Below are 26,364 nucleotides of genomic sequence, written 5' to 3' on the forward strand. Positions count from 1 at the left end.
CTCGGAAAGTCAGCTCACCTCACAGAACTCAGTCTAGTTGTTTGCAATTGGGAGTAACGATGAGGAATAATCTATAGGTGTGTGAAGGGCTCTTTGTTGGTTTTCTGTACTGTAGTCTTCAAACTCAAACTTCGTTCCCTCAACCACCTTTTTTGGTTTCTAATGCCTCCTGAAGATGGCCCAGAAAAGGATTCAGAATGTTTAAAACCCCTTATATCGTGGGTAATGAGAAAGATTGTTTGTATCTCTTCCTCCTACTGGCATGCTATGTTTTGGATGCTAAACTTTTCCTCAGAGAATGACTCTTAACAAGCCATGTTCCCAGCTCACCTTTGGCTTTGGATTTCCAGCCACTCTACATGTGAAAGTTACCGGCATTCCCTCAAAGATCTTGTAATGCTTCAGCTTCATCTCAAAGAATGGTGCTGTTCCATTTTCCACTGGCACATCTCCATACTGAACTTCATCACCTGATTCATCCACAGGAGACCTTTCTAGCCTGTACTCTATTTCACTGATGAGTCTCTGTTCACAGCTGGAGACTTTGTATTCCTGTATCAAGGAGAGTTTAAGTTAGCAGATTCAAATCCTTCTGACAAAGTGTCGATTCTACCCCTGTCCCCAGTAAGGCACTAGAAGACTGATCTTTTTACCATAGAGCTTAAAAACACAGTCTGAGCCCAATTCAATTCCATATGAAACAAAAAACATCTGGAAGTGAGTTTATATGGTATTTCAGATTGTCTTTAAAGTCCTATCATCCAAAAAGAGGGGGGAAAAAAGATGAATTTTTTTTCCTTCTTTTCTCTCAGGCAAGGGGAAGGAAAGGGAAGGAAAGAAAAAGGCAAAAGTACAGCTATGTATTCCTAAACTGTTGCTAACAATAAAATATAATGGAATGCTGATTTCCTTCTTCTGTAAAAGCTGATGCAGGGTGGTGCATCTCTCCAGAAGGCTAACAGTACATGTGGCAAGCAGCTGCCATATTACATACAATTTTAGCAAAAGAATAATGGAAAAAATGGTACCATGTTTTTTTTTTTTTATTTCACCTATAACAATTTTTGCCTTGCAGGGGCCTTCTCCTTAACTCTGCAGCTGTTAGGATCCCAGCATCTTTAGAAGAAAAAATAGGACTGACAGTCTAGTCAAAATTTTGCTTACGAAAAAAACCAACCTATTAACGTTCCTGTGGTGATTAAGGTGGATCCTACAATTTCCTTGCCTATACAGTGCAATAAAGACCCAGTACAGTGGCTTATGCCTGTAATTCCCAACACTTTGAGAGGCCAGGGTGGGAGGATTGCTTCAGGCCAGGAGTTTGAGACCGGCCTCGGCAACAAAGTAAGACCCCATCTCTACAAAAAATTTTAAAAAAATAGCTGGGCATGGGTACATGCCAGTTGTCCCAGCTATTTGGGAGGCTGAGGTGGGAGGCTCGTTTGATCATGGGAAGTTGAGGATGCAGTGGACTGTGACTGTGCCACTGCACTCAAGCCTGGGCAAAAGAGTGAGACCCCATCTCCAAAACAAAAAGAAAAAGTGCAAGGAAGACAAGGCAGCCTATGTAAAATATTCCCCATTTAATATTAAATGAAAGATAATTTTAACTATGCTTTCTCATAAAGAAACTACTCAGTGTTTAAAAACAGTTTGTTGGTTTGAGGGAAGAAATACAACATAATCAATAAAACTTCAGGAATTATACCTCAAGTTGTTTTGCTTCATCTAGCTGCCATCATATTAATCACTTGAAGAATTAGCACTTGCTAGATAGAAAGGTCTAACAAGTGAAAAGTTTTTCTTGATTTAATGTTTAGAGTATCCAGCAATTGGATCCAGCAATTTAATCCAGAATTAAATTCAAGCTGTACACCAGACACTGTGTTGTGGCTCATGCCTATAATCCCAGAACTGTGGGAGGCCAAGGTGGGTGGATCACCTGAGGTCAGAAGTTCGAGACCAGCCTGGTCAACATGGTGAAACCCCATCTCTATTAAAAATACAAAATTAGCCAGGCATGTTAGTATGCACCTGTAAATCCCAGCTACTTGGGAGGCTAAGGCAGGAGAATTGCTTGAACCTGGGAGGTGGAGGTTGCAGTGAGCTGAGATCATGCCATTGCACTTCCGCCTGGGCAACAAGAGCAAACTCCATCTCAAAAAAATAAATAAATTCAAGTTGGTAAATACATGACAAAAAACTCATGTTGCAGTAATTTTGTGCATCTGATATTAAATGAAATAGATACTGGCCATAGCATTTGTAATTAATATACGGCAGAAAAGACAGACACATGTAAAACAGAAAGAACAGAAGAAAATAGACACAGCGAAAGACTGAAAGGAGAAGAAAGGTGAAAAGCTTAACCTTTTGACCATCCAGAGGACTCCCTACAGAAGCATGAGGAGACCCAGTGTCCTGTAATGGTAGAAAAAGAGATGTGAAGACTAATAACAGAAATAGCAAGAATGCAGCAAGATTTCCGATTTTCCTTAAGTGAAAGCTTGGTGCTAGCAATACTGAGCAGAGCAAAACTTTCAGATTTTGAAAGATGACCCATATCTCAACAGACATGAGAGTTTACTTGACCCTTTACACTTGTTTTAAAACTTTCTTTTCTCTTGAGACTGTATCTTCAAACTCTGAATAGAAGCAATAGATATTATAAAGCAGCTCATGTCAAATCCACGAAGTGACTTTTTTTGGTGGTAGCAGGGAAACAAAAATGGCATTTTAGTTCCTTCTGCCGATTAGTGATTTATAGCTATAGATGGTCCCCAACTGTAGTTATCTTAAAACTATTTTTAACTTTATAATGGTGTGAAAGCAATATGCATTTGGTGGTAACTGTACTGTGAGTACTCACACAGCCATTCTGTTTTTCACTTTCAGTACAATATTCCAGAAGTCACATATTCTACACTTTATTTTTAATAGGCTTTGTGTTAGATGATTTTGCCCAACTGTATGCTAATGTAAGTGTTGTGAGCACATTTAATATAGGCTAGGCTAACCCATGATGTTTGGTAAGTTAGGTGTATTAAGTGCACTTTTTTTTTTTGAGATGGAGTCTTGCTCTGGCTGGAGTACAGCGGTCTGATCTCGGTTCACTGCAACCTCTGCCTCTTGAGTTCAAGTGATTCTCATGTCTCAGTCTCCTGAGTAGCTGGGACTTCAGGCACATGTCACCATGCCCAGCTAATTTTTGTATTTTTAGTAGAGACAGGGTTTCACCATGATGGTCAGGCTGGTCTCGAACTCCTGACCTCAGGTGTTCACTGATGGATACCTGTTTTGGCCTCCCAAAGTGCTGGGATTACAGGCGTGAGCCACTGCACCCGGCCTTAAATGTACCTTCGACTTACAATATTTTCAACTTAAAATGAATTTATCAGAACATAACCCCATACTAAGTTGAAGAGCATCTATATACACATGAAAACAGATAGAGAGATCATCTTTTCTACACATAGGTATTTTGACTAGCTATTAAGAATAAACAGTTGACCTTTGAACAACACAAGTTTGAGCTGCATGGGTCCACTTATATGTGGATTGTCTTCCTCTTCTGCAACCCCTGAGACAAGCAAGATGAATCCCTCCTCTTCTTCCTCCTCTTCAGACCAATCTAATTTAAGAAGAGGAGGATGAAGGCCTTTATGATGACCCACTTCCACTTAAGGAATTGTAAATGCATTTTCTATTTCTTAAGACATTCTTTGTAACATTTCCTTTTCCCTAGCTTACTTTATTATAAGAATACAGTCTATAATACATAGAACATATAGAATATGTGTTAATCAACTCTTTGTTATCAGTAAGGCTTCCAGTCAAGAGGCTATCAGTTAAGTTTCTGAAGAGTCAAAAGTTGTATGTGGGTTTGTAACTGTGCATGGGGTTGAACCCCTAACTCCTGCATTGTCCAAGGGCCGCCTCTAATGGGAAATATTCACTAGCTATTTCAAACAGTGTCAGTGAAAACGCGTTTCTCCACACAAAATTATTTTGCATAAAACACAGGACAGGAAAATGGAAACATAGTGGAAAGGAGAATAATTAAGAAGATAAAAAGGACAGGTATCACTGATGGAAAGAATTCTCTCAGCCACTTAACACAGCATGTGTTCAATAAAAATTAGCTGAGAGGTTGACTGATGATATTAATATTGCTTTTCTGTGACTTTCCCGCTACTCTCCACAGAATGAATCTCAAGAACAGTGTCCAGAAGGAAGATGGAAAAAGGGGAATAAGTGTTACTCTAAGAAGTCCAGGGCAGCATGGTACCTGATTAGCTGTCTCCTCTTCTGGCTCCTGAATACTGAAGACAGTTGCACTGTCAGCACCTAGCAGTCGACGAGCTATTCTTTCTTCATATGTTAACCTCTAAACAAAGTAAGCCACAAAAAATACAAAATTAGAAAAAAAATCACAAACATATATTGCCTTATGAAAAAGTAAAAAACAAAACACACTTGAGCGATTTTCCGTGACTGTTCTCTCTCCAGCTTCAGACACCTGCGTGTTTCTTTTTCTTGCTTCAGCTGTTCTACCTTTTACCTCCCTTTCCAGTAGCAATGGCATAATACAAAGAGCCACCAATTGGTACAGCATGAATTTAGAGCAAAAAGCGAAAGGCAGAAATCACGGAGAAAAGATTTGTCATGTCCTTAGCGAAAAACATAGAAAAAAAGATATTTAAACAGCAAAATACAATTTAAAAGAAATGTTATTTTTATAGCCATCCATCAGCTTCAGAACAAAGAAAAAAACAAAGATACTCAAAAGGAGAATGAACTGACTAAAAAGAAAAGAACAGGTATCACTAATGGAAATAATTCTATCAGTCATTTACCAGTATGTGCTCAGTAAGTGTCAGCTAAAGGAAGATTTGGATGAGCTGGCAATGGTGGTCCTCTCTGCTTTGGGGTTCTCACCTCTAAGAGCATTTTCCAGGCTGCTGTGTAACGTAGCAGATTGGAGGCAACCATCCTAATCCCCAGAGGATGCTCACAGCTGAAGCAGCAGGAGAATTATGCAAGACACTTGCCAAAGCTAACAGCCTCACTTACAACTTGACTCAGATGCAGACTGCTTGCCCATCAGGCAAAGAAAGCGATAGTGTTCTTCTGTCTCGTAGCCGGCATTTTGGAAGTGACTCAGACCATTTTAGCTATGCCATTCTTATACATAAGAAATGCCAACATTTTTGTCTGACTATTGGGGTGATACCTGCTCTTCAATACTCATTCTAAAGTGCCTTAGACTTAAGGGTCTGGAGGGAATTTTCAGACACCATCTGCCTCATCAAGGGCATTTTATAAGCAAGTGTTTGATTAGAAATAGAGAATAATTGGTAAGGTGGAATCTAAAAAATGTACAGAAGTTATTTCAGATAAACTTCCAAACCTAAGTGCAAATTTGATTGGAAGCTCTCTGGTCAGGAAAATATGTTGGGTAAATTTACAGTTTCCAGTAATTGCTGGTCTCAATCCTAGCTGAAACCAGGAAGTGAAACAAGTCAAGTGCCAAATGACAACGAGTCCTGCGGTTCAATTATTTCACTTAATAACGAAAGGGCAGAGGACAAGAAGAGGCAGCGGTAGGAGTCTGAGTGTTGCATGAAGCATCTGAGTCCACTGTTATTATTAAATTAATTTTCTCACACCTACTAAAAATCAGTGAATTCAGTTTTTGAAGAGTCTTAAATACCTGATCTCTTAAAAAGCTTTCCTAATCTTTTCATGGAGAATTGTAACACATCAAAGGCAAGGCTGGAGTGTTTTCCACTCTGTTTCTTATAAGCAGAAATATCAATTTCATATCTATTCCTTCACCGGAATGTACCTGCAACCACTAGACGCCAAATATACTTCACAGTTTTGTTTCTAAGTCACTATGCCACGTGGCTATAAAAGCCCTTGTCTACAGATGCCAAAAATAAGAGAATAATATATAATATTAGGACAAAGTTTAGAATGCCATTTTCTACAAAGGGAAACCTTTGTAGAAAACCATTTTAAGCTCTCAAATATGGATACCCATGGAACTTACTGTTATTCACCACTAAACAGATGAATATAAATATACATACAATATACATAATGTGGGTTGGCCAATAGCTTATGAAAGTTTTACCTTAACCAAGAGAATCTTAGTCCATAAGGAATATTGACATGAATAGCCAAAAAGAAAAAAAGCTGGAGGGATGCCTTACCTGGCTTGAAAAGTTCCCATATGTATTTATTTTTATCTTTTAAAGGCTTTAGTTGACAGAGCCAGGGAAAACTTCCAGAGTATGTACATTTAACACATGTAATCACTTATTTCAGGGAGAAAGTATTTTCCTTTTGTGAAAATCTTCTGTATTCAGTGAAATGAGTAACTAACAAAAACTTCATTCAAATTTTAATTTTTCTTAATCGGATTATGATACCCTACTAAAGTCAGCATTCAGCACCCCTCCTCTGCTCTCCACCTTTCTAATCAAGTGTGGTCTGTTCTCAGTTTTATTTATCAATGTTTGGTAATTAAAATTCTCAGAAAACATAATTAGAGAGAGCTTTCTACTCTGAAAAAGGTGTCTGAAAAGGAGATTTTATACAAAAGATCCTTTTCTTGTCCTTAAGAGCCAGGCAAATTTTTCCAGTGATAATTCCTTTAAAAAGGTACAGAAGGCTCTTTTCCTTTACCTGCTAAGTCTTATTTTCTATATTTTTAATGGGGATGCTTTTCCCATCCCCTTAAAATATTCAGGAAAGAATATTTTAAAAAGAAAAGCATCAACAAAAGAGAGTAAAAAACTGATGAGGAAACACTTAAGTCCAGTGGAGAAAACATCTTATATGTATATTTTACCAAACCTATTTAGGTCCTTTACAGTTCTGGAGCCATAAAACAATTATTTTTTCCTACAGTTTAGTTGTCTTGCTCTAACCAACCAGAACAAGATTTTGGAACGGCCCTTGCTCTTTCAGATACTGAATCAGTATCTAGTAGCAGTCTGGGAGAAAAGGACAGAACTTCCCCAATGATTTCTCTAGATTTTTTTTTTTTGTGTGTACAAGCAGTACATACCATGGAAAACAAATTCTCTTTTTGATACTTTAATTGCAATTCGCTGTTTCTGGGTAGATAACGATTCCAAAGCATAGCTTCTCCCTCCCTCCCCAATCCTATCAGCCAGAATGAAATCCCTGTGTTCCTTTTTTTTTTTATACCATTGGCATTGCTCATTTGTTCCACTCCCAACCAGATATCTGCCCTTCCTTCTTCCTTTCTTTCCCACTCACTCTCTTCACTCTTAGAAAGGTTTTATGCCTAGGAGAAAAGGCCTTTTATTTTCTGTTTTGCCTCTGGATTCAAATCCTTACATTAAGAGAAATGTTGAAATTGAAGGGTAATAAAATAATGTGGCCGGGTGCAGAGGCTCATGCCTATGGCACTTTCGGAGGCCAAGGAGGGCGGATTGCCTGAGTTCTGGAGTTTGGAAACCAGCCTAGGCAACATAGGGAGACTGTCTCTAAAAAATAAAAAACTAGCCAGGCATGGTGACATGTGCCTGTGGTCCCAGTTACCCAGGAGGTTGAGGTCTGAGGACTGTTTGTGCCTGGGAGGTCAAGGATGCAGTGAGCTGTGACCACACCACGGCACTCCAGCATGGGTGACAAAGTGAGACCCTGTCTCAAAAATAATCATCTTGTGGACAATTATGAAGCACCTAAGTCTTAGAAAAAGGAGGAAAGGCATGTGGGTAGCTAATTCTCCAAGGCCAGGTCCCAAATCTGTCAGTACCGGCTGGCCGTTGTTCAGGAGGTCTTCCTTGAAGCGAAGTTTTCGTTCCAGGTCTTGAATAACAGCATCCTTTGTGCCTTGAATCTCCTCATCAGAGGCTATTCTAGCAGTCCGACTGGCCTTCTTCGGAAACCCGCTGCAGGACAAAAGCACAAGGCAGTCTAGTTAGTCGTCAGACATACAAATCCAAGTCAAACATTCAAGTCCAATGAACAGTGCAAGGTGTCAGCATGCCACTCCCTCTTTTTTATGCTGCATTTATTCCAACTATTACGGAAAGAACCATGAAAGCTGGCTCAGGTAACACTAATTGGATCCAGGTTTCAGAGGAAGTTCACATATGTTAGGGGAATCTGCCTTAATGGTGAGGTAAATGCCAAGGATGGGGAAGGCCTGCATCTTATTTCAGCCTTAGGGAGGCAGCAACGTAAAGCGAGAGAATGATGTGATTTGTAAGTAGACCTGAGTTTAAAATATGACCCTGCCTCATATTACCTGTGAACTTGAGGAACTTTTAAAAAAAATACCACATAAGAATGTTGGGAGGTTGAAAGAAACATATTTTTATCATACTTTTATTCAGTCTTCTGGTCCTTTGTCATTCATTCTTTGATAATAGTGCCTAGCCCATAAGAAATGAATATTAAGTCTGTTACCTTTGCTTCCATCCCCTTATATCCTGATTTGGTAAGGGTAGGCCAATGTTATTTGAGGTCTGTTTTATACAAGAGGGCTCTGGGAAGTCAGCAGGTCCTACTGTGTCTGGTGTCCCAAAGTCTCATGAACCACTGGAGAGCCCAGGGCTCTTTGGACAGGTGGTGTCTGAGAACTTTTGCTTCCAAAGGCAGCAACAATGACCTGAGCTGTGTGAGCCAGGGGTCACTGGTGCTGGATGCCTGACGGGTACAGAATCACTTCTGTTGGTGCCTTAAGCAAGTTGCTTCCTATTTTTCTTCCTTTTCCCTCATAGGGCAGTGTACAAAAATTAATGAGAAATAGAATAGTAAGCCATGGGAAATGAATTGACCTATCACTACCCATATTAACAAACTTGAACTTCTAAAACAAAGTTCGGGTGAAAAAAAGCAAGTCACAGAAGAATATATATAAAATACTTCTATTTATAAACAGGCAGAAGTAAAACAGTCCTCTGCTACAGCAGCGGTTCTCCAAGTGTGGTCCCTGGACCAGCAGCATTGGCATGACCTGAAGTTGTTAGGAGTGCAGATTTTTGGCATCACTCTAGACCTACTGAATCACACATTCTGAGTTGGGGCCCAGCAATCTGTGTTTTAACAAGTTCTCTAAGTGATACATGCAAAAGTTTTAGAAAGAAAACGAGGGGAGCATACATACATGTTAAAACCATGAAGAGAAGAATGACTAACTCAGAAATTCAGGGTAGCAGTTACCTCTCAGGAAGAGTTGTGGATGCAATTGGGGAGGGTTAGATGGGGGCTTCAAAGGTACTAGAAATGGATAAGAATTTCATTTTATTAAGCTATACATATACACTGTATATAGTTCCTTATTTATGTTATATATTTTGTAAGATATTTCTAAGTTTAAAAAGTTTGCTGCAGGCCAGGCATGGTGCCTCACACCTGTATTCCCAGCACTTTGGGAGACGAAGGTGGGTAAATCCCCCGAGGTCAGGAGTTTGAGACCAGCCTGGCTAACATGATGAAACCCCATCTCTGGTAAAAATACAAAAGTTAGCCGTGTGTGGTAGTGGGCACCTGTAATCCCAGCTACTTGGGAGGCTGGGCTATAAGAATTGCTTGAACCTGGGAGGCAGAGGTTGCAGTGAGCCGAGGTCACACCACTGCACTCTAGCCTGGGCGACAGAGCGAAATGCTGTCTACCCCCAAAAAACAAAACCCAAAAAACTTTGCTGCAAATGTGCCATGGCAGTGTGTGCCTCATGTCGCTTTACTGATCCAGTAGAAAGCACTAGTAAGGCTAAGAATTGACCTAAACACTGGGTTCACCATTTCACCCACCAGTGCTGGGAACAAAATGGTCACTAAGTCTGCAGCAGAAACTCTGAGGCTCCTGTAAGGACCTTCCCATCGCTCCTTAGTCACGATGCCATGCGCTCCTGAGGCCTATGCTCTGGGTCTTCCCAACAGCTGCCCTTTCCTCTTGGCCACGCCCCTTTGTTTCCTTGCTGAACTTTTCCTGATTTTGCTGGGTGTTCACCCTTCACTGTGCTTATAGAAAGCGATCTCCCTCCCCAAATTCAGGGGTAATTAACGTACATCAATTTAAATGGTCTCAATCCCCTGGGGAGTGACTAGCTTGGCCAAAGACATGTGAGATAGCCCAGGCCAATGCAACTGAGGTAGTGGCGGGGTAGTGAGGTGCTCTAGTTAAAATTCTCTCACACTAAAAGGAAACAGAAGGAAGAAATGCCCCTCTTCTTTCACTGGGTCTCACTGTGTCAGAAATGTCATGCCAGAAGCAGTGGTGTTCACTGCATAACTGTAAGAAGAGAACCCAAATGTGCCAATGATGATAGACTACAAAGACCGAGAGTACCTGGGCCCTGCTGTCTTAATCTGCCATGCGGCTGCGCTACCCCCAACTTGTTTCATAAGTCAGGAAACCCTGTACGGCGAATCTCCCTGGAGTTGAGTCCTTGGTTACCTACGGTGGAAAACATGCTAACTGATTAAAACCTGCTTTTCTAGGTTTGTTCCTTTTAGTCATTCACCCCAAAGTTCAAATAAGATAACACTACACTTCGCAAACTGATTTTGATTTTTAGGAAGCTGGGCAATGACCCTGAGACATGTTGACAGTAAGAACCACAGGAGTTATTTATGACTTCAGTGTTCAGTATCATGCAATCTTTAACAAACACACGCAGAGACTGCTAGTTTTCCTGAGCCTGGAACCTCTCTCCCTCCCACTCTTTTACCTGGGTTATGTTGTCATCAGTCTTCAGTGTAACAGCTCCTTGGAAAGGATGTCCCTGACTAAGCCTGTCCCATGGGTTATTGTGCCATGTCTGTTTCTTCATAGCATCTCACACTCTACTATTGCTTCTTTCAAATGGTCTCTCCCTCACCATGGCTCCTTTGTTCATCGCCGTGCTAACAGACACTCCGACGTTTCTGGAATGCGTGAATGGATGCACAGTCTATCTCCACTTCTGATTTCTCTCTCCCCTCCCTCCTCAGTCCAGAAAACTTGTGCCAGAGCCATGTGAAATCAGATCACATGCAAAAAGTCAGGCTCAGAACAAGTAAAAAAATTACATAATTTTGGAAGGAGAGTTCTCTGCATTTGACTACATTCTTACGTCTGAGAACTAGAAGAGCTAGGTTCTGAAGTCACCTTCAAGGTATACTGAAGACAACTAGTCAACTAGCTCTCTGTTACATCAGCAATGGCTGGGAACACACGTTCCCGTGATTACTGTCAGCCTGTGCAGTGTACACCACTGCATAAGCATGTGTGCTGAGCAGCCTTTGATGACGGAGGTGCCACTGTGTTTCTCCAGGTAGACTACACTGAGAGCTGTGTTCTCAGCACAAATGAGAAAGAAAGTGGGGACAAGGGGACTGTAAAGGTCAGAACAGGTCATCTAATCTGGAGGAGCAGAGAACTGGTTTTAAAAGTCAGCCACAGTTCTCTTAGACAAGAAAATACCTGTCTATTCACTGTAGAGTAAGTCCTGTTGCTTGGGAAGCATTTCTCAGTATATTTGACTCTTAAAGGGACTTGGAACAACTGCTCTAGAACATTCCATAGAGCTGTCACCTTGGTTTGTGTCCCTGCCACAAGGTAACTTATCCTTTCAGAGGATACAATTCCAGTTTGTCTTCGGCCCAAGTAAAAACCTTTTCTATCTTTCTTTTAACAAGTCAATTTACTCAACATATTACCAGCATTAAGGGCAGTTACTTAATTCCTAATTTCCCACAACATTAAAGACATTTTCCTCTTTACTTACAGAATTTAAGGTACTCTATTTTCTTGGTTCTAAACAATTAGCACAGAAATAAAAATCAATCAACTGAAATATTTTTCTTTTTATGGACAGGGTTTCACTCTGTTGCCCAGGCTAGAATGCAGTGGTGTGATCACAGCTCCCTGAAGCCCTGACATCCTAGGAGGTTCAGGCAATCTTCCTGCCTCATCCTCCAGGTAGCTGGGACCAGAAGTGCATACCACTATGCCTGGCTAATTTTTAATTTTTTGTAGGGTCAGTTTCTCCCTATGTTCCCTGCTGGTTTCAAACTCCTGGACTCAAGTGAACCTCCTGCCTTGGCCTCTCTAAGAGCTGGGATTACAGGCATGAGCCACTGTTCCTGGCTTTAATATTATTTAAATGTCTAATAGTGATTAGACAAATATTTATCAAGCATTTAGCATGGCACAGTGCAAGGTCAATACCTCGATACAAACCCTGTTAAGCCTAGAACAAAATAGTTGGTTTGTAAGGTAAGTGATTGTTAATGCCTGATGACATAATTCTACGCATTAAGATTTTATGCACAAAAATGAAAATGTATATAAAAAAGCTTCATCACTATCATCTCAATACTACTTAATAGTTTTTGCTTCTTAGTACATTTAATTTAAATTAGTATACTGAAGAACTGTAACATTAATTGCTCATATCTTCCTTTACTGATCTTACCTGTTTTTCCACAAAGAAAAATGAGACAAAATTAGAATTTGAACTAATTTATATGTTTGTACATACATACATAGGTGGCAATGGGAACTGTAGGTTCTTTACCCAAATAGTTCCTGGAAGAGGACCATTTTAGCAGTGGTGACATATGCATTATCTGGTGCCTTGTAGATGACAGCATGTACAAATATTTGCCTCCGCACTTGGAATGGTGATCACAGTCTACTACGTAGTTTATGTTGCATTCATCCTTGAAGGTTATGAAAACTAGATGCTGAACCTAGAGTTTGCTGTTAGGCCATCTCTGCCTTCTACTAAAATGAGTGTGTCCAGCCCATTGAAGATTCCCTTCAACAAGCATGAGCTCCATGACACACTGCATTGCAAATCTGACTTTTTGCAAATGTATGTGGCTGGAGATAAGCCAGTCTTAGCGGTCAGTGCTTGAAACTGAAACTTGAGGGGGGAATAAGATTCCAATGGAAATTATTTACAATGACTAATATTTGAACATTTTGAACTTACAGAAACAGCAGTTCCATAAGGGCTCTACGGTTTAAAAGTACAGAGCATTTCACGACTGTGTGTGTCATCCTTGCACAGAGGCCAGGCCGTCTCATTTCAATTTTAGTATATGCACTGCTGAAGTGAACACTCAGCACTATTTTACATGAGATGGCAAAGACCCCCCAAATCCTAAAGGATGGTCCTTGATCAGGGAAGCTAATAACCAAGTTGGGGAATAAGTTAAGGAACAAACCATGTGGTACCAATTCTAGGTGCAATGGGAATAGAAAAGAAACAGAAAACAGTGCTGGCTAGAATGACTGCAGGAGAGGAGGCAAGTTCTAAGACAGCCTTGAATGATGATGAGGGCGCAGACAAGCAGAGCGGAGGAGAGGAAGAAATTCAGAGTCAGCATGAGAAAAGAAACAGACCCGACAACCTGGTTTCTTTCTTTTTTTTTTTCTAAACCACTTAAAAGCTGTGTGGTTTGGGCTAGTTACCTAATGACCATGTGTCTCAGTTTCCTCCTTGGTAAAATGTGGGTTTTAACACCTTGTATCTCAGAAAATCACTGAGTTAGAACAGTGCCGGGTATAGTAAGAGTGGATGTGAAATGGCAGAAGAAAATATCCAGCATGGAAGTGAGTCACAGAAACGAGATTGGCCGAGGGAAACAGAATGAAAGAGGGGAAGGAGTTTAAAAAGATGCCAAGAATTCTTGTCCAGAATTTCCAAGAATGTGCAAAAAGCCCTTACTGATTGCCTTCTCATTGTTCAACTCTGTTCCAGGTGCTAGAAATATAATGTTGAACTAGGTCATGGTAGTTAGAAAAACTGTGTTTTTATAGTGAACATGGCAGAGAGAGATAAAAGAATGGAAGGCAAGACATGCTGGAAGGTGGTAAACTCAGTGAAGTGCAGAAGTATGAGGAGATGACTGTGTCAGACAGTGTGGTCCGTCAGACTTCTGAGGTGACTACAGAGGTGGCCTAAACCATAGGAAGTGGCTGGCTATGTAAGACCTACAGGGAGAGCCTGGCAGCGCAGAGGTCCTATGACCGGAACGAGGCTGGCAAGGCCAACGGATGGGCAGTGTGAACCCTGAGGAAACAGGGATGGAATATGTTTTTCTCACACTCGTTCTCATATGGAACCTCTTCTTTTTTCCAGAGAGCATCTCACTGGACTAGCATAATTTAGAAACACTTTATGACATTGTGTTGAAAATTCAGGACAAGGATTAGGGGTAGCATGCAAGGTGGGAGTTGGAAATAAAAGTGGAGTGTTTTGAAAGGGGAGGCATGAGGAAAGAAAAGCAATTACAAGTTTTGAGGCAAAATTTTGGACACTGAGTTTGTTTTCCTACAAAACTAATGCTGTGTTAGAATTTAGTTAAGATGGTTGTAGTTCTGCTCCCTGAAGTGGCACCTTCTTTTGATAAATGAAGAGCAGCAACTCATTAGGAAATAAAGAGTGGGGACAAAGAGATGATCTTTTTCTGATGGTTTGCACATTAAAAAAAAAATAAAGTAGTATTCAAAGTTAGTAGTTACTGAAACCAGAATGTTTCACAAAAATCCATACTCAGAGGCAAACCTTAACCACTAAACGATTCATAACAGGCTCCCACACTAAATGCTTCACTGTATACACACTCAGCCCAACTGTGCAGAACACGATACTGCTCTGTTTACTCTGGCTTTAGCAGTCATTTGTCATTTAAAAATACTATTCACATGTTTGGGGTAAAGACATCCAAAACGTATCCACATGCATCTGGAAGGTTAAGTCTTCCAGATTCAATCACCACCAAATCCCAGGAGGTCTCTTTTTTTGGCTACTGAATAATCTTGAAAGCATCCTTCCCTTGACATGCTGTTTTAGGTCAATTCTGTCAGTAGATTTCAGAAACTCAAATTTCCAGAGCACAATACTGATTTAAGAGGGAAGGTACTAGAACCAACCAGAGAATTTTTTCAGCCATTTCAAGTCCTCTTATTCTACTTTTCTCATAGTCAGTGAAATCTGATGGTAACTAAATTCCACAAAATTTCAGAGTTAGCAAAGTCATTAACATGTTGGCATTTAGATATCACTTACATTCAAGAATGTAATACATTAATATATAAAAGAGCTCAACATATACAAACTGAGTTTTTGTATGTCAGTTCTATTTTTCTTCTACTGAATTGTATGGTGAAGCAAAAGCTGTTGAAGTATAGAAGCTCATATTTAAAGGAAAACAGACATCTTTATTCTAATATCAAATTCTCCTCATTATATTTTGGGTTCTTTAAAAAAGAAAATGACAAAGCCATGTGGGTTACTTCTATTCATTAATTCTGTAGAACCTGGTACACAGCCTACAGGTCTGGTGCTGAGCTGCCCCAGGGCAGAGACGATTCAACAGAATAAGCCAGTCATGGCAGATCCTGGAGGCTTCGCCTACTAACCTACTGGTAAATACTTGCCCAGGATTGGATACAACTTGGTAAGATACTGGACAGGAATGGACCCAATAATAACACCTCCAACCCCTTCAGGCCAGAGAATGACAAGCCGTCCCCCAACCCCCTATTTTTCTCTCTAAAAATAGGAGAAAAATAGGAATAGTGAGATGTCTGCAGAGTGCACTGCAGTTTATATCTGTGGGATTCTTTTTCACTGGTTACTATCTAATCAAGGTCTTGACTTGAAAAATGTTTAAAAGGCCCGGTGTCATAACTCTTAAAGTACAACTAAATTTGTTACAAACTTTTCCTTGACTCAGGATTCTGATTTGCTGCTTCTAAAACAGTTTTCTTTAATCAGGAAATGTTAGACATTAGCTTTGAGATGAACCTAAGTCACGCTATTCTCTCCTTGCTCAGGCTTTTCTTCTGGAACCCTGGGAAATCCCGTCCCCTCTTGAGTGACAATGATGACAGTGTCTCCACCTACCTGCTTCCTATCAGGGAGAAAGAGTGACAATGAGATAATGTCCATAAGGAGCTGCAGCCTGTATAATAAAAGCTCCTGTTGACACAAGCTCTCATGTGACAGACATGGGGCAACATTTGAAACCAAAGCCCTCCTTATATAAAAGTGGCAGTTAAGAGCATAAACATTGTGGCACTGTGGCTGTGTGGCACTCATGAGCATGGATTCCAAGAATGTGAGGGTGGCAGAAGAAACAGTACCAGTCTGCTTCCAGGGATGGGTGTGATCTGATTCAACCTTCGGCCTTAGCACTGTGGCTCAGAGGCCGGCAGGGGCAGAACTGCCACACTCTGCCTGTCTGCACTGCCAGATCTTCTGGGTTCCTAGCATCTCGCAGGGTGATTTACTATGTGGAGAAACATGGTTACAGCAGTGGAGGCTGTAACACCAGCTTTACCAGCAACAGTGAGGAGAGAATATATTAATTTCATAAAAGTGCAAACAGATTTCTCTCTGAGGCATGCTCTCCGTACTGCCTCCATCTAAAAGAGCGAGTCAACTTAGTATTGTGTCTGTCAACAGCTTTGAGCAGGGCAGTATTTTCTCTGCCAGTGACCCCAGTAAGTTTGAGGAAGACGTAGCATATACGAAGAAAGGCAACTGAGGAACTAACTGTATGTTGAGAAGTTCCCCAGACCTCAGCCAACCAAGAACCACATGCTGTTGCTATGAGCTAGAGAGAGAGGCCCACTGTCTTTAGCCTTCGGCTCTGTGGTTTATCAGTGACATCCATGACCTTTGTTCCCTGCTTTGGCTTCTGCCACCCAAACTTACGAGTAACAGACCTTATCTCCACCGACTGTTTAGACACTTAGTACTTACTAACCTTCCTGTCTACAGATTAAAATGAGAACAACGGGAAACAGAATAAAATAGCAAGGATGCAACTGTGGGGATTAAGAAAACTAAGAGGCACTGGGTGCAGTGGTTCACACTTGTAATCTCAGCACTTTGGGAGGCAGAGGCGGGCGGATCACCTAAGGTCAGGAGCTCGAGACCAGCCTGGCCAACATGGCGAAACTTCATCTCTACTCAAAGTACAAAAATTAGCTGGGTATGGTGGCTCACACTTGTAATACCAGCTCTTTAGGTCGCAGAGGCATGAACTGTTTGAACCTGGGAGGCGGACGTTGCAGTGAGCTACAGTCGCACCACTGCACTCTTGCCTGGGCAACAGAACCAGATTCTGCCTCAAAATAAATAAATAAAACTAAGAAACTAAGACATTTAAGATTTTGGTAAAACAAGGCAGGTGAAAAAGAACCTAATGAATTTCTACTTCATTGAGTCATGTGTAATCAATCTATTTGCTGGTACTTGATATATGTGACAAAACCATCCAGCTAAATAAATAACACTTCTAAGTGAAACTGAATGTATACAGCTCACAGTAACTTGGTAGTTCCTGCAAGTTCCAGGATGCCAGTCACGGATCCCATCATATGCCAGATGAAAAACATGTTTCAAGAGACACATTTATCAAACCAGAAGAATGAATTCTTCATGTGTGTGATTTAGCAATAGGAAAACTCCTTGAAGACAAAAGGGTAGCCACATAATAATGGCTTACTGGGCTGGCATGGAGCTAAAAATCTTAGTCTGGTATTGCCACTTCCATGTCACAGCACTTGGCTATCTTTGGGTACAGTTTTCCACGGCCACAAAATCAGCATGACTTCTCCATTAATTTTTAAGAAACGGCAGGAATGACTGGATTCTTGTGGTAACAATTATCAACTATTTTGACTCCATAAAATGAGTCACTGTGGTAGATGGTGACAAGAAGCTGCTCCTGTTACTTGAGGTAAGCCCCTAAAACTCCTTAAGAGGGTTTCAGAGTCACTGATCAGCACAAACTGCTGTTTCTACTAAAAATGGTAAATGGCGCAATCATCACCACCTTTGGAAAAGTAATGTTTGATCAAATTCTATGTGAGAAATACTAGATCAGACTGTGTACGCAGTACTCCTCTTCCTGGGGAGCAAGATTTGGTACCCCTTTAATGAGAGGATGAAAAAGCATCATGAAACAAACTCTGGCTCTTTGGGTGTCTCTAATAGCTTCTTTGTACCGAGATAATATACTTCCAACAGCTAAATAAAAGCTCAAAGAGAAAAAGCAGGTGAGAAAGGCACAGGTTCCCCTCAGACAAGCTGACTGACAACTTTTAAAAGAAGTCCTTTATCACATCATTACTAGACTACATTCGGCTCCTTTATTGGACTTGTTTCTTTACATATTCACTGACTGAGTTTCGTCCAGTAAGGATTTGAGAAGAAGCCAGATTGCAAATTCATGTAATCAACATTTAGGAAGGGCCCAACAAAAGCAGCATTGCTAACTGAAGCTGCCTGTACATCTCGTCAAGGCCTAACACAGCAGTGCTTGTCTCTAAGTGGCATTAGTATATCGTAGAATGAACACTTTTACAGATGAAAAAAAATAACTTGAATTCTAAGATCTCCTTTGTAGTAGTTTCCTTCTTTTTCTCTCTGAACAACAGTATGCTTCTGGCAAACTCTGAACTAGGATTTCAGCAGGAAGAGTGGAGAAAGAAGTAGGTGCTGGCCTAACCTTTGCGAGCACGTACTCATTTTTGAAATTTTCAGTAAAATGAGTTAGGTACTAGCTTTTACTCATTCTACTTTTCAAACAAACACGCCAAACACCTGCACTGTATTTCGCTTGAGGATTTTACTGTACTTTTGTAGATGCTGTTTATCCTCCAAGACTTTCCATTTTAAAGACCTCATAGGGCTGCTGCATCGTCACTGAGATGTAAGGAGAGACATCAGATCACCTCCAAACAGAAACACAGCTAAGGGCATGGAATGGATCTCGAGATCAAGGCCAGGAACAGAACTGGCACCATCCTTTTCCAGCAGGCTGCATATGCCCTCATTTACCTACATGAAAACATAAAGACATTTACATGCTTTTGCCTCCTTCTACTCCCTAGATCTACACGAAGGCTTAGTTCGAAATCTGTTCACTGAGGTTTTTCAAAAACACTGAGATTATACTTAACCAAACTCCTTCACATCCCTTGCAATGCTGGCATGAAGCATAATAAAACACAGAGTTTGGTGGTGAGAGCACGGATTCAAGTCTCAGTTTAATGGCTATGTGACCCTGGGTAGTTTATTTACTCCTGGAATCCTCAGTAGTTTAACTGGACCAATGCTACCTCTTAGGAATGTTGTATCCAATGAATCAATAATGTGAGTTGCTTAGCACAATAAATGGTGGCTAAGGCCCTCCTTGTCATAATTGTTAAGAGACCACTACATAGATTTTGAATAGTTCCTGATGAGAATCTCCTTGAATGAAAAAGTGCTGATTTTGATAATGGTTAAGTGGCTAGGCAAGAATCACTGGGTCCAGCTGCCATGTTAAGAGTTTGTACATAGCAAGGAGGGAAACGTGTGCAGTGTCACCAGGGCGGCGCTCCTGGGTTGCGGGCAGATGGAGCGCAGGTCTAGGGGTGTGGGAGCCGCAGGGAGGGGCTCGGAGGAAGGGACGCGGGGATAGGAGGTGGAAGGGGGGGCGCTGCTGTCACTCACGCGGGGGTGACACCCTTGGGCAGCCCCAGGGCGTTGACGGCGGCAGGCGGCGGCTGCGAGGGCAGCAGGGCGCTGAGGAAGGCCGCGGGCGTCTGGCTGTGGCTGAAGCGGGCGGTGGGCGAGGAGCCGTGGGACACGGGGCCCGGGCTTGGGAGCGGCGGTGGCGGCGGCGGCAGCGGGAACACGTCGGGCACCGGGAAGGCCGCCGTGGGGCTGAAGACCGGGGGCGGTGGCGGCGGAGGCGACGGCGAGGACGAGCCCCAGGGGGTGTCGGGCTCGGCGCCAAAGAGGGGCGCGAAGGGCGGCGCGGACGCACGAGCGAGCGGCCGGGGCGTCGGGGACAGGGGCGACGGGAGGCTGGACGAGCCGGGGCTGGAGGCAGGCGTGCCGTGTCCCGACGCGGGCCCGAGATTCTGCGCGGCGATGAACTGCTTGGGGCGCGCGTAGTTGAAGGAGCCGGAGGACTGCATGGCGGGGGTGGCGCGGGAGGTCAGTGCGCTCATGGGCTCCGGGGACGCGGGCGGCGCGCAGGCCGCAAGCTCCGGGAAGGCGGGTGGCGGCGGGAAGGGCGGCGAGGGTGGCGCGCTGCGGGCTAGCGGCGGCTGCCGTGCGCTGGCCTCCTGTTCCAGGCGGATCTGGTTCTGCAGTTGCTGGATCTTCAGCGGGTCCCTGCGGAGAGAGAAGCGACAGCTTCAGAGAGCGGCGGCCGTGAACGCGCGTGAGCCAGACCTTGCCTTGCACTCGTGCCCTCCGTGGAGAACACCCCGGGCGAGCGCATGTTCGCGGCCAGCAGGGCGCGCTCCGGCGGTTCAGGCTGGACCCGGCGCTAAGTCAGCGTACTAGGCCCGCCCGGCTCACTGACCTACGTCAGCCTCACATGAGGGGATCCCAACCCGTTTACACAGCCTGATGGCGATGTGTCTGACTTCCAGGAGCCACATTCTAACAGAATCAGAAATATTAAGAGAAAAACATCTCGACATCGTTCTCAGTCCTCTCATTCGTAGCCAATTTTTGGTAAAAGAATCCTATCAAAATAAGAAAGTTAAAAGCAAAAAGAAACAAAAACACCTGTTTGAAGTTCTATCTGGCAGATTTAGGTTAGTCCAATTTGCCTACTCAGTGCTGTCAACTCTGCATTCAATAAATACCACAGGTGGATTTTAAAAAACATTAATCTCATTTGTCCTGCACGTTTTTATGCAAAATTTTAGTAAACTAAATTGCCAATTTATAACCAAACCCTAATACACACTGATAGTGTATGTTATTTCAAACACATGTAAACAAGTGACATCTATAACATGTAGGTGTTCAATAAATAGCAAAATATTAATTTTATAATGTATACTTAATTCCCCAAATATTTACCATTGAGAAGAGACAGTTAAAATTTTTATTGCTAAAATAAGAGCAAGCAGCTAGCAATGATCTAACACCTCACTCTTTCACGTGGAAACTTTGCTGTACATCCAGGATGTTTTCCTTTATTCACATGGGGTGAAGACAGGGACCAACAGCTGTCAAAAGAAACTTGAACAGAAAGTGGCACTGTAAGAAGCAGATCAAACAAGTACCCACGAGTAGACCAAGCTCTGCGCCTAACTTCAAATCTTTTAAAACTAGAAATCAAAACCCCAAACTTTCCTATCTATAGGCAAAAATCAAGCCTTCAAAAAAACTCAGGAATAATAATAACTGAAGCTGCCAGTAAAAAAATGAAGTATTTAGGTCTTTCATCAAGTATCATTAGATGTGGGAGCGTCAGCAAGTTCTAAACTCCGTCCTATGTTTTCTGTTCCCTTTTAGAATTAATCCAGTAAAGAGATTACACTTAAGTCCATGAGAAGACAAAGCCATGCTTGCTTGGGAACAGAAAGTTGAATGAGAAGACACTTCTATGTTTTAATGTACTGCATTTTATTACATAAAAGTACAATTAGTAAAAGCTTCTGTGTTCTTAACATGTTCAGAGCATCAAACACTCCAACCACAAAGAACTCTGTTGAGTCCTGTGAGCTCGAGGGTTTTAACAGCAGCCATGTCACTGCTGGGATTCACCACTGCCCTGAAGCTCCAGATGTCTGTGTGGTTCGGGGAGACCATCCAGCACATGTGCTTTTGTGTTCATGCATTTAGAACTGGCCCAGGAATAGAACTAGTAAATACCACCCACCAGCTCTAAAATCCATTATCTAGCACTCTCCTTTCTGAGTCCCCAAATGCTTCATCTGCCTTTGCCGTCTCTCTCTCATTTCGTAGCGAGGGCAGCATGCATCCTAGTCCCAGGATGTTTAGCATCACACTCTTCAGCTGATCTCCGTATCTGGATTGGAAGCCATCACTGTGGCTCTCCTCAAAGGTGCTGCTCCCCTACTCACTGCCCAGCTGGGCTCACAATGGCCAAAGCCACAGCTGTGTTTTAAGAATTTCGGGCTTGGCCTGGCATCAGCAAACTGGTGTGTGTGGTGGCTCTGCTGAAGTAGCTACAGACATCATACCATGCTCTGTACCTGATGTGAGGATTCCCTGGCCCCAGGATTAGGGAGTGACTCCTGAGAGCCAGTCTTCAAAGAAACCAGGGTACAAGGCCCCACCATGACTATGTTGGTTGTAAACTTCTCTGAGGTCAGCCTACTCATTCCGCATTAAAAAGAACCACTATGTTGCTAACCCAAGTGGGCTTAAAGCTGTGGAAGTGCTACTTTTAGGAAGAAGTGATTAATGTAGCATTGCATGGAAGTGAGTGGGCATTCTAGTGACGTGCCTGCTAGAGTTTGAACTTCTCAGTTTCTCCGTGGTTTGGTGAGGTGTGAAGAATAGGGGTGGGGAAAAGGAGGGCAAAAATGCTTATTTTAAATTTTAAAGTGTCTGGCTATATTTCTGTGCAAATGATAAACACAAGTTAAATGGATTTCATATTGGACTGTGATGAAATGCACAATTTTACCATTTCCTTCCTCATTAAGCTATTTTTAGAAAAGTTGATTTTCACAGAGATAAAAAGGCCGAAAGAATGAAGGAGAAAGGTAAGACTGCCTGTAGCTTTTGGAAATTACTTAGAAATTATTTGTCATAAGAAATTCATGACTTCTTTAGTTTCTCCATTTTTTTCTGCTGTCTTTTCTCTGAAAAATGAAGCTGAACTGAATTTTTTGGAAATACTGTGTAGTAGATGAAAAGTTAAGGGTTCTGGATGACCCTGGTTGCAATGTACTCTTGAGTGTCATTTGTTTAAATCTTTGGTCTTGCACAAGAATCCATTGAATTTCTCCGAGCTTCCTTTTTCCCCTCTACCTACCGTACCCCTAATTCAAAAACTGTGAGCAATTCCCCACTCTTGCCCACCCTTCAATTCTAGAAGTTTCGATACTGAAGGAAATGAGACCGTCTAGACTGTCGCAGTCCACTTACACATGGGAACACTGGTTTTAAGTAACACTCAAGGCCACAGAGCCAGTTACCTGCAGAGCCAGGTTAGAACCTGTGTCTGCCCCCACTCTTTTCACTACTCAAGCATGTGACATAAAAGAACCTTGACCTTCTATGTGACTTAAACAAACCTGTGGCTATATTTTCCTTCTGAGGCCTTTATTCACTTTTATGCCTTCTGGCAGCTCTAACATCCAGGGCCTTTAGGGTCTGAATAATCAGTGAAGACTTTAAATACATATTTAGGAATATTTGGCTTCAAACATGATTCTTCTTAGAGTGAAAGCACAAAGATGAGAAGGTCTTGGCAGCTCAGGAAGGAGACACGTACATGCTAACTCAATAGATTCCCCTCCTACATTATAGAAAATCAGTCACTCCCTTACCCCAGTGGCTTGCACAAAGCTTTCAACAAGAATACTTTTACCCTTTGGATGGGGCAAAGAGATCTGACAGGGAGAAGGAGAGATGTCCCACCCATTTATTTTCCAATTCGGTCATCTCTCCTGCCACTAAATGAAAGCAGTTCAGAAAAAGTTAACCAGACTAAAAACCCTGTCCCAAGCAGGAGAAAGGTACATGACAAAAAAGGCTAGAGTCACAGATCAAGGGGCTTGGGACCCAGCTCAGCCAGCTACTAGCCCCAAAGCTCATTAAATGAGCACAGTGCCTGGTTCGGACTATGAGCTCAATACATCACCTTTCGCAGCAGAAGAGAATCTTCTCAATCCTGGTTACTTTACAAACCACGCCTTTTAAAAACAGGAAGAATGCTTCACTGGTTGCAGGGGATTTTCCCCTTCACCCATTCCCATTGCAAGCAGCTGGCGAGGGAACGCAGTGGCAAGTAGGCAGATGAGAACTGGAGGTGGGCTGAGTCATGAGACCGTAAGATGGCTGGTGTCAGCACCGCTCCTCCCCCTTCTCATCATGGAGCCACAGGGCACTTGCCATGTGCCTCACACTGGCGACACATACCAACCCTTGGAGGTGGGACTGTTATCCCCATTGCAAAAATTCACCATCAGTTAGTGAGGTCAAGTCATGTGTCCATGGGCAGAACCTGGATGTGAAGGGCTGGCTGGCTCAGAAGCCTGGTGCTACATCATCTTCTGTAGAGTGCTCAGTCAACTAAAAACATTTGTTAAAATGTCGGTTATTATTACTAAGTATCACGTTTTCTCTGGGAAACTGCAACCCAAGTTCACAATAAATGATGTGAAAGCAAACAACCTGAAAAGCAACTTTTATGTAAATTGGAAATGCCTGCTATGTCTCTGGAGCAGTGTCTGGATTGCAAGTATTTTATCCCCTGCTCATAGTCAAGATGGAGTATTCAGAATTGCCTAGAAAAATTCTTGAGATCACAAAGCTAAGAACATGTGTGATCTATGAATAAATCTGCTGTTGGTCGATACGCTTTCTTTCATACTTGATTGTGTGATAGGAAAGCGTTTGTATGGTGAAGAGCTGCCATACTGCACCTTCTGAGCCATCGCCCCTCTGCTCCCGACACGTATAAGCACTTTAAAGGTAAGGAAGGTAACTTTCGGCATCCCCTCAGCACCTGGCCAGACACTGAACATGGTGGACTCACCACTGTCAATGACGACAATGACAGAAATGTCATTCTGCAATTTCTGTACCCACTGGGCTCATCAGGCATGTTGAGTAGGACATTCCTACGCTAGGAGGGTCCCATGTTGGACTGGGAAATCTGAAGACTTTTCAAATGAAGGTCAGTAAGTGAATTAGGGGATAAGCTGGTGGGTGTTCCTACAATATATTCCCATCCGGCTAAGATTAGCTCAGAATCATATGCATGAGAGCTCAAATATAGGAGCATATAAAATAGAAAATAAAACTCCTACAAGGGCTTCCCATTCAGGTGGTCCAGTTCAGTTCCATCTCTAACTTTATTATAGTAGTGCTTCAATTGTCTTCTACAGTTCCATTGCTCATAGCTTAATTGGTATCTTCCTATCACAGGCTAGGTCCACTGCATGAAGGTCACTATCTAACAACTGGATCTGTTTAGCACTAACTTGTGATTGCCCTTGGGAAAAGGTATACAGATCACAATCTCAAAAATAGTCATTTACACTATAAGGATTAATGGGAGACAAATGGGAATGTATGCACTGGGCTTATGAGAGATGAGTGCAGAAACAATTCACACACACTCCCCTAAGGCTGTGGGGAGGCCAGGGATAAAAATCTGGATTTTCTATGAAGTACCAGAAACAAAAGAATGCTAGAACTAAGTGGAGTACTGCTTGGGAATATGTTTAAGTTTAAAATGTACTGCAAAAGGACATAGGTTTCCTTTACTACAAAGCTGTTTTTTTGACCTTGCATGCATTCTGAATCCTTTGTAAATTGTGCTGACTTTCCAAAGCCAGAGCTGAACACAATTACAAAGGAGGGTTCAAGGGAGAAGTGACCGGAGTGAAGTCGGCACATGACTTGAGTCTCTTTGAGAGACTTTTCCTTTGTACTTGGAATAAGAGCCATATTTGGCTCCACCGCAGAAAACAGTAGCTCTGTATGTCTTCATGCATAAAGTTGATCTCTATTTGAAGTCATTCCATGTACCATGAGAGAGGGGTGGCGGGGGAGGGGAAGAATTGATGACCAAGTCCTAATCCTCCTGGGAACCTCTCTGGAATATCAAAGGATGGCTGAGTCTCTTATGTAACAGAAGGAACAGGAATGAGAGGTAGGGAGACGGTGCTCTGTCAAGGGTCAGTAGCAATGTGAACTGTTTCTCAGATGTTGACTCCTACTGCTGGCTCCCAGATGTCGTGATTTCTCATCTAGGAGGTCTGTGGAGATCCAACTCTCTGTGGGGTAAATGGTCACTCTGGCTCTGGGAGGGCTGCAGGATGTGGTCCAAAGCATTTCTAGCCCCCCCAAGAAGAGCAGGATTTGTAGCTGGACATAAATTGCCCATGATAAGGGACAGGCTTTGACAGTGCTGCAGTTGTGATGTCCAGATGAATCTGACCAACAGGGAACACTGGTGCTTCAGCTCCAGCTGCTTTTGGGGGAGGAATGCGAGGTCAGCTTCTAAAACAGTCGACTCTGCGTCACAGTTAAATGGCCAAAATGATTTTCATTTCTACTGATGCAAAGGCCAGTGGAAACAGCAGGAATAGATTAGTTGATTCTTATAAAAACTATGCTAATTTAGTGGACATTAAAAGGAATTAATGCAGACTGTTCCTAATAGAAAATGTTTGATTTTAATTCTTAACACAGACCAAGTACACTTTTGAAGAAAAAATCTGTTTTTCAACCTTTTTTTCAATGCTTGAGGCGCAATCAGTGATCTCATTTCTAATTGAGACACCAAAGGAAAGCTCCCTGTGAGGCAGATGTTGAGGAACTTGAAGGTCTTAGTATAAAATTTCTCTGATATTTTGAAGAATTAGGGAAG

General features: G+C 42.3%; 2 protein-coding genes and 1 pseudogene across 37 annotated transcripts in view; 1 reads left to right on the forward strand and 2 right to left on the reverse strand.

Annotated features, from left to right (window-relative positions):
- The window catches only part of CBR4 (carbonyl reductase 4), a 131,405-nt gene extending 127,009 nt beyond the window's left edge, over window positions 1-4,396 (forward strand). For all 4 annotated transcript variants that reach the window (XR_008479984.2, XR_008479985.2, XM_054252806.2 and 1 more), the window contains one exon: window positions 4,205-4,396. Coding sequence is in view for 1 of the 4 variants with exons in the window: in XM_008992475.5 (XP_008990723.1) it covers window positions 4,205-4,209 (5 nt within the window). In the remaining 3 variants the exon portion in view is untranslated. The remainder of the gene's footprint in view (window positions 1-4,204) is intronic.
- Window positions 1-26,364, reverse strand: part of PALLD (palladin, cytoskeletal associated protein) — a 469,895-nt gene that overhangs the window by 32,553 nt on the left and 410,978 nt on the right. For 20 of the 33 annotated variants that reach the window (XM_078366289.1, XM_078366298.1, XM_078366287.1 and 17 more), the window contains 5 exons: window positions 19,494-20,162; window positions 7,796-7,931; window positions 4,289-4,387; window positions 2,371-2,421; window positions 331-552 (listed from right to left, as the gene is read on the reverse strand). In XM_078366289.1, coding sequence (XP_078222415.1) covers window positions 331-552; window positions 2,371-2,421; window positions 4,289-4,387; window positions 7,796-7,931; window positions 19,494-20,162 — 1,177 coding nt within the window. The remainder of the gene's footprint in view (window positions 1-330; window positions 553-2,370; window positions 2,422-4,288; window positions 4,388-7,795; window positions 7,932-19,493; window positions 20,163-26,364) is intronic. The other 13 variants (XM_078366290.1, XM_078366299.1, XM_078366286.1 and 10 more) reach the window with 1 other exon arrangement.
- Window positions 13,002-13,094, reverse strand: LOC118152558 (U6 spliceosomal RNA; annotated as a pseudogene).

The sequence above is a fragment of the Callithrix jacchus genome, chromosome 3 (assembly GCF_049354715.1).
Source record: "Callithrix jacchus isolate 240 chromosome 3, calJac240_pri, whole genome shotgun sequence".
NCBI classification, from domain to species: domain Eukaryota; kingdom Metazoa; phylum Chordata; class Mammalia; order Primates; family Cebidae; genus Callithrix; species Callithrix jacchus.